Here is an 8,472-nt window from a genome sequence, read left to right as displayed (position 1 = left end):
AAGAGTGCCTGAAGCACCCACAATCCCATAACCATTATTTTTAAGCAAGCCCTTTTGTGCCTTCTCTTATCCTGCTACTTAAACTTGGAAAGAGCTCCTTATAAGCACCCACAATCCCTAAACAATCTTCCAGTCCCTGATTTTAAAAAAAACTCTCCTTTTGCCATGACACCTACCAGACACTTTAACAGTTAAGCTGCTGATGCACTAGGACTAAAGCTATCATGTTAACCAGTATGCTCTCAAACTCTTTCCTTGGGCTACGTGGTCTGAGTGTCTCTAACTAGATTGCAATGCCTCTGGGCTAAAGACTCTCTATTTTGAGATTTTACAGCACCTGGCACTTGGGGGCCTGGACCATGACTTAGGCTGCTAGGCTCTATGCTAACATTAGCATTTCAGCATCTCAGAGGTGTTGGAGGCACCTCAGCAACTTTCAACCCCTGTAAGCAGCTCAAAGGTACTTCCAACAGAGACTTAGAGGCGCTCCAATACTATGGTAGCGCCATATAAGTACTGAGAATCAGTAAACAGAATTTAAAACCTGATCAAGAAAGCCTGAGTGGTGTCACAGTCTTGTGGGCAAATCCTACAAACATTATAAATCACCATCAGTATTGCTTAAGAGTTCTTTGGATCTACAACTTCTCTAATGGCTGAGAGAAGTTTTAGTCATAAAGAAGTCCTGGGGTCTGATCACAATGCAGCACTACAGTAAATATCAAATAATACAAGCAAAGAGATCACTGGCATTTTTAAAACTTCCATTGACTACTATATAGTATCAGACACCATAGTCAGCCCCTGTGCATCTGGCTAATGATGAAGACAGCTGGGAAACAGAAGGACCTAATGTCCTCCAACATTAACGAATTAAGGCTCAGAACACTCTTGTGTAATTAGGGAAACAGAGACATAACGAGGAGATTATTCAGGACTGCAAAGGGAGCCAATGTCAGAGCTATCGTGAGAACACAGCAGTTCTCCATGTAGCACTTGCTATAGTTTAAACCTAATGCCAGGCAGCTCAAACCTCCACAACCCAAAACAGTCATGAGGTCAGAAGCCAAGTAACCAAAGTAATAATCACAACAGATGTTTAGATCAGTTGTATCCTGCACAGAATAGCACAATGGAGTATCTATAACAGAACAGAATACCAGCCAGTTATTGTCAGAGGAGGTGTATTTCACACCATGACTCCTTTTTTCCTTCTAAAAACCACTGAAAACATTTTAGGAAAGAAAGAAAAAAAGACATTCAGGTAATACAGAACAAAAATGGTATGTGACTTGTGTAGTTAGTTACACAAATTCATACAAGGATGAAACGGAGAGAAAAGGGGATGCAGTGTATCTTACCTTGCAAGCTCGGTAGAAGTACTTTTTGTCCTGAGTTAGGTTATAGAGAGATAAGAAGGAGTAGCCATTTCCAGCAGTCCCATGACATATTCCATAGCCTTTCCTCAGCAAACCCCTCTGCCAGATGACGTCACTACATTCCATGGCATCCTTCAAGTACTTATCCTCTTTAAAGGTCTATGGAGCAAGAAATCATTTACATTCATTTAACCTACTCACCAACAGAGAGGGGAAGATGGATACGGGGAACACAGCTATCTACGTAGTTGGGTTTTTTTTACAATCCTTCTATCATGAAAATACTTTTTATCTCCTCTCAGATTGCACATACCTTTCTATGCAGGTAGAAAGGCAATTTAGAGGACTTTTACACATCTGAACTCGCAATGAAAAAAATCCATGTGATCAATTACCTTCAATCTAGTTATTCATCACTCTCCCAGGCTTAACCCCCAAATCACCATCATGGTTGGATTATGATGTTTGGTTTAAAAATTAAACCAAAAATTCACACAAATAAACAAAAAGCATAGCACAAAGCCCAAGGCTGACCTAGCTAAAGACATGCATGAAACACATGGGAGCCTCACAAAGGCAATCCCTAAACAGCAGACGAGGCCTCAGTTCCAACTATTCTGATGGACGTCATGGTGTCTGCTGACCAAAGTCAGGCTCCTATAATGAAATTGTCAGAGATCACTGCTTTGCATTGAACTATTACCTACTATAATATTAGCCATCTTCACACATGTTAAGGCACACAGCATTGCCCTGACTGAAGAGCATTGTTTCTAGTTCAGTAGCTCCAAAAGGCACCATAAAAGAATTCCTCCCAGCCTGACCTTTGGGAGGAACCCAAAGGAAACTCATTCATACCATGAGTGACTGGTGGCTCCTGAATTTGTGGGGGCACCCACAGATGCCGCCACCAGCCCCATCAGGAGGGGCACCGGCCCCGTCGGGGGGGCACGTGCACCCCCTATCAGTCGCCTATGTTTCACACTTGTCCCTACAATCTCCCTTTGGATGTCTACCCGGCTCAGCAGAAAAGTAGGGAATGAAACCAATCTGTTTTGGCCAAAAGAAAATGGAGGTTTCTGCTCTCAAGAACCTGCATACTGCTCCCTTTGCCACTGCACTCACAACAAGAAAAAAAGAGAATTTAAGACATGTCTGAAATACCTCCTATGTCAGTGTCGGTCTTAAAACTTGTGCTTTGTAAAAACATGCCTAAGGGGATAAAGAGTCTCTCTCATTATCTGAAGGACATAGGATGTAAGCATGATGACGATTCCATTTTCTAAGCAGAGGGATGGCTCAGAGTTCCTGTTACCGTGTGCTATGGAACAGGTTGTGCTGTTGACAATCTCTTTGATTACTTTGTACACTGCTCCTTTAGAAGGCAGACTGAAGGACAGAAAGAAGCTGTGTGTGTGACCTGACCAACCTAAAAAGGATAAGATGGCCAAGGATGAGACTATTAGCTAAAAAATGTGTTTCTTATCCTCTCAGCTCCTGAAAATATGCAGCATTTTGCGCTGAGAAAGCATCATGTCAGGAAAGGAAAAATGGATTTCTGCAATATCTAGAATCATAGAAAATTAGGGTTGGAAGGGACCTTGGGAGGCCATCTAATCCAACCCCCTGCTCAAAGCAGGGCCATCCCCAACTAGAACATCCCAGCCAGGGCTTTGTCTAGCCAGGCCTTAAACACTCCACAACCAAAAACTTGTTCCAGTGTTTTACTACCCTCCTAGTAAGAATGTTTTCCCTAATATCTAACCTAAACTTCCCTTGCTGCAACTTGAGATCATTGCTCCTTGTCCTGTCATTTGCCACGGAGAACAGTCTAGCTCCGTCCTCTTTGGAACCCCCCCCCTTCAGGTAATGAAGGCTGCTATTCAATCCTCTCTCAATCTTCTCTTCTCCAGACTAAATAAGCCCAGTTCCCTCAGCTTCTCCTCACGTGCCCCAGCCCCTAACCATTTTCATTGCCTTTTGCTGGACTCACTCGTTTGTTCACGTGTTTTCTGTAGTGAGGGGCCCAAAACTGGACACTGTACTCCAGATGTGGTCTCACCAGCACTGAATGGAGGGGAAGAATCACTTCCCTTGATCTGCTGGCAGTGTCGCTAACAATGCAGCTCAGTATGCCATTAGCCACCTTCGCAACAATGGCACACTGTTGACTTATATTTAGTTTATTGTGCACTGTAACCCCCAAGTCTTTTTCTGTAGAGCTGCTACTTAGCCAGTTGGTCCCCATTCTGTACTGGTGCCCAGGATTGTTCTATCCTAAGTGCAGGACTTTGCACTTGCTCCTTATCGAAAACACCATGATTTCTTTTGGGCTAATCTTCCAATTTATCTGGGTCTCTTTGGGATCATCTATACATGGGCTTTAATGTGCATTAGCCTATTTAAAGGCACATTAAAGCATCACAAAAAACATGCACTTTTATTAATGTGCATTAAAATAGGATAATATGCCTTTTTCTAGTACCTCACAATGGAGGCACTAAATTTAACATGCACTAGCAAAAGTGCATTAATGAACATGTAGATGGGCCCTCTGAATCCTAGCTCTATCTTCCAACACAGCTACTACTCCCCCCAGCTTGGTGTCATCTGCAAACTTGCTGAGGATGCACTCTGCGCCATCTTCAAGGTCACTGATGAAGATACTGAACAAAACCAGCCCCAGAACTGACCTCTGGGGCACTCCACTTGATACCAGTTGCCAACTACACATCAAGCCATTGATACCTTTGAGCCTGATGATCCAGGCATTTTTTTTATCCACCTTACAGTCCATTCATCCAACCTGTACTTCTTGGCTTGTTTGTGAGAATGTTGTAGGAGACCATATCACAAGCCTTGCTAAAATCAAGGTATATCACATCCACTGGTTTGTCCACATCCACAAGCCAGTCATCTCATCATAAAAGGTTGGTCAGGCATGTCCTTGTCCAAGGTAAATCCATCCCTCATTCCAAAGCAAACACTGCTGTGGCTGCTGTTGCATTCAGCAGTGTTGCAGGATGTTCACAGCTCAAATTACAGGGCGCCTATACACAAGCACGGAGGCTGCTCTGCTGCACTGGAATTCCACCGTGTCAGATCAGACCCATTTAACTGAGTCTGCTGGAGCATAGCAATTGCTGCACTCCTGCAGCCTTCTGCATCTCGTGTATCAGTGTCCCCGCGCCTAAAAATGGCAGTGGAGTCACTTGAATTAAAGCTTGTTGAATGAGCTTTAGTTAAAGCACCCCCACCTCCATTTTTAAGCGCAGGGAGACATGGTAGCACTTTAGAGTGGCTCTCAGAGCGGCTCTAATTAAAGCACTGCCTCCCCACCTCACCCTGGGAGCGTGTGTAAAAGTGCCTACAGGTAGCAGTGCAAGCAGTTATTCTGATAACCATGACTGCTTTTCATCAACCCACTTGGAGACTGACCAGAGAACCTGCCAAGAAGACTTGTCAAGACAAGAATCAACCTGCATACATATAATTAAACTGCATGCTTTTAAGTATCATGCCAGTCAGCACTCTAGCATGCAAGAGAGATAACGAAGTCAGTGACGATGCAGAGGAACAAGCAGTAGGCTGTAATAACGTATGAGTTATATTTGTCCTTTAGCAGGAATCTGGAATCTGTTTTGACATCAAGGTATTAAGTTCTCAAGTGCTAGATCTTTATAGCGCAAGTCTAAGATACTTGATCATGAGGACAAAGAAAGACTGGTTTTAAAACCAAAGGTACCTTTAACATTCTGAATAAGGCAAAAATGATAGACCAAGATCTTCAGAACTAATATCATAATACTGGACTCCTAAACTAGAAATGGCCCAATTTCCTAGAAGTTCAGCAGATACTATTAAGCTCCGTGGAAGCTGCTTTTTTTGCTCAGCACTTGTGTTAAGATACCTCTGTGGCCTCTTATTAAGTGCCAACTATAGGTTTCTAGCTTTGAAAATCTTGGCCAATAAGATCAAACTTCCTTGTGTGGCCACAGGTGTGTGCATGCGTAGACACAGGTGAGAACAACTTGCCTTATAAGCTTGCATAAGCATGTGGATGACTCCTGGAGCACCGTGGCACCAGTGGACAAGCCTGTCTGTTTCATTGCTTAATGACGATGGGTAATTCCCAGATCTGAATTTTTTATGACGCACATAGTCAATGCTTGGTTTCACCAGCTCCGTCAGGGTATCCTGATCCACATTTGCAACTGGCTAAAAACAAGATGATAATAATCTTACATTAAAAACACTGTTTAATGATTTCTTCACTTTTTTCTTTTACAGACCCCAATACTCCTACATACAACCTTCTGTAGGTGTATTTTTACATTCTTAAGAAACACTCATGAATTTACCTTCACAAAACCCTTAAGAAAAGCATTATTATGCCCAGTTACAGATGGAAAATTGTGGCACACACTAGTTAGTTGACTTACCCAAGCTGATCCAGGAAGCCTAATGGCAGAACTGAGAACAGAACACAAGTTCCAAGATTCCCAGTCCTCTATGCCTTAAAATCAAAGGAAACACTTGAGAGAAATAAGATGGCTTTATGGTTTGGTTGTTTATAGCATGCACTTATTACAATATTTAGCTAATATGGTTTTAAAATAAATAGCCAAGCCCTGCAGAATACAAACCTGGCACATTTCCTGATGGATGAGATACTCCTGGAGGGGACTTACCAGGAATGAGTGGGAGCCAATAACCTTTCTGCCTAAATGCTTATGAGGGTTAACATTTCCATCATAAATAACATTTCCTAAAACTATAGAGATTTGAAGAAATTATCTAAATCAAGAACCGGGACCTGACAGAGCCACTGGAAGGGCATTTGGGAAAAACATCATCATGCTATAAATACAGAAAAGGTCTCCACTTCAAATTTCTGAAATGCCTTTCTATGCCTTTAGGTACTCAAACAACTTCAAAATTATTGTACTCTCAGGACCATACTTCCACTATTAGTGTTAAGATGACGTGTGTATATATAACAGGGAATACATCCACTGACTGCTGTTCCCTTCTAAGTGAAGTCTACATACTGATTAAGCCTAGTGGTTCAGGTGAATATAGTTTGCGGTTGTTTTTCAATTTTCATTTCCTCTTCTAGCCCCTTAATGGCATTTTTCATAGCACAGCTGTCTATTCTTTTCCCAGTCTCTGTGAATTTTAAAATTTCCAACAAACAAAACAGCAGCTCTGTGACCGAAACCCATATTATCCAATCATTAAATCAGTGACAGAAACAGAACCATTTTTTGTGTTGAATGTTGTTTCGGTGCTTTAGCCAATCTGCATTTAATAAGCAAGTGCCTGCTGCAATTCAGATTCCTACAAGGAAATAAGAGGCCTTTACGTATCTGCAAGGCAAAGACATCACTAAAATGAATTTACATCTTTAAACATGACATCTTTAAACCACTGATCACCAATACTCCCATAAAGGGATCCATTCGGTTTGCTGAGATCCCAGGTGAAAACATATGCAAGAGGCTAGGATGATTTTTTTTTGGTGACCTTGAGTATTTCTTGGACCATCACAGCTACAACACCATTCCACCCTTACTACAGGAGAGGACAGAAACTTTTGGGAGTAACCAGTGGTTCACCAACAGATCTGTATGTGGCTCTGCGGTGTCACTGAAAAGTACTAGAATCTGAGGGTCAGACTGTCCTGCAGTAGAAGACAGAGCAGAAATAGATGAGGTGCCTTAACTATGCTAGCCATAGTTTTTCATGGGGGCATATGGTCACAGGACCACCATTTCACTGAGGCCACCACGCTTTGTCCTTGAGGTTTTGGAGTGCAGTCCTGTCCATTCCTCAGGAAGGGAGATAATAAGAAGGGAAAGGCTAATCTGTTTAGATTTTCTTCCCCACCTTGGGCTTCTGTTCAGGTCTGGGGACAATCAGGTTCTGTTTTAAGTTGATTTTTTATAAAAAGTAAATAGCAACAATCAAGACAATTTTTACTATAGAATTTTGTTCTACTGAAATCGTGATAATGTGTCAATGCAGAGAATTATTGTCCTTACCAAAGAAACAAAGCAAAAGGAATTCTTATACTCTTCCCCCATTGCAAACAAGTCTACTGAGGTAATGTTAAAACATTTCGCCTTTGCCACGATGTCCAAAAAGACCTTGAAAATGGGCAGGCAGCTCTACGCTGCTCTATATGCTGACCAACAGTGTCTTGTTGTACTCTCCCCATTTGTATCCATCTCATTTCTTTCCTCCTATATTTAGACTTGTCTCTTTAGTGCAGGGACTGTCATTTTGCTATGTGTTTATACAGAGCATAGCACAATGGGGGTCCATAACTGGGACTCATAGACACTACTGCAAAACATATAATAAGTTACTGGAGGCATTTGTTTACTAACAACCCAAGAATGAAAGCAACGGTTTTTGCCTCTTTGCTAGGAACAGGAGACTGGCATGCGAAATTCCTAGTTAAACATATCAGATCTGCCACCAACTTGCTGACAAGGATATTTAACGCTGCAGTGCCTTACTTTTTCCAACTGTAAGTAGGTACAATGATGTTTACCAACCCCACAAAAGTGTTGTGCAAGTGTCTCTGAAGTGGTTAGAGATCCTCAAAGCACAGGCAGAATGTACATGCAAGGCAGATAGTATTTAGATTTATTTGATTATACATAATAAATACTATTTACTTATTATTAAAAGTTATTAAATATACACCCCCTATCCATCTAGCTATACATATATACCTACACACACATTTTGAATTCCTTGCCAAAACCATGCTTCAAATGCCAGAAAGATACCCTCATATCTTGTTCCTCTGGCAATAAGTGACTCAGCTGAGTGACTCATGATGTTTAAAGGTACAATGAAAAGGCAATAATCTAATAGCATTTCAAATAACAGTTCTGTGGTAATTGTTAAAAGCAGCAATTTTACATAATGGAAAAAAAAAACAATGTTATTTATATTTAGAGTAATTGCCACCTACAACAAGCCATATTGGACAGAACCGTTTTTCTTAACAACCTGAAATGGTAAGCAAACAGCTAAGAGGTTGTGGGTTTCTTAAGAGATTAGATGCTATCAGGATGGC

General features: G+C 41.5%; 1 protein-coding gene across 2 annotated transcripts in view; it reads right to left on the bottom strand.

Annotated features, from left to right (window-relative positions):
* The window catches only part of LANCL2 (LanC like 2), a 38,047-nt gene that overhangs the window by 14,455 nt on the left and 15,120 nt on the right, over window positions 1–8,472 (bottom strand). For both annotated transcript variants that reach the window (XM_006022159.3, XM_025202326.1), the window contains exons 6-7: window positions 5,415–5,597; window positions 1,362–1,538 (exon numbers count right to left, since the gene is read on the bottom strand). In XM_006022159.3, the coding sequence (XP_006022221.1) occupies window positions 1,362–1,538; window positions 5,415–5,597 (360 nt within the window). The remainder of the gene's footprint in view (window positions 1–1,361; window positions 1,539–5,414; window positions 5,598–8,472) is intronic.

This window comes from Alligator sinensis, unplaced genomic scaffold, assembly GCF_000455745.1.
Source record: "Alligator sinensis unplaced genomic scaffold, ASM45574v1 scaffold213_1, whole genome shotgun sequence".
Lineage (NCBI taxonomy): Eukaryota > Metazoa > Chordata > Crocodylia > Alligatoridae > Alligator > Alligator sinensis.
The sequence above is the reverse complement of the archived record's forward strand: the minus strand, read 5'-3'. Positions and strand labels throughout refer to the sequence as shown.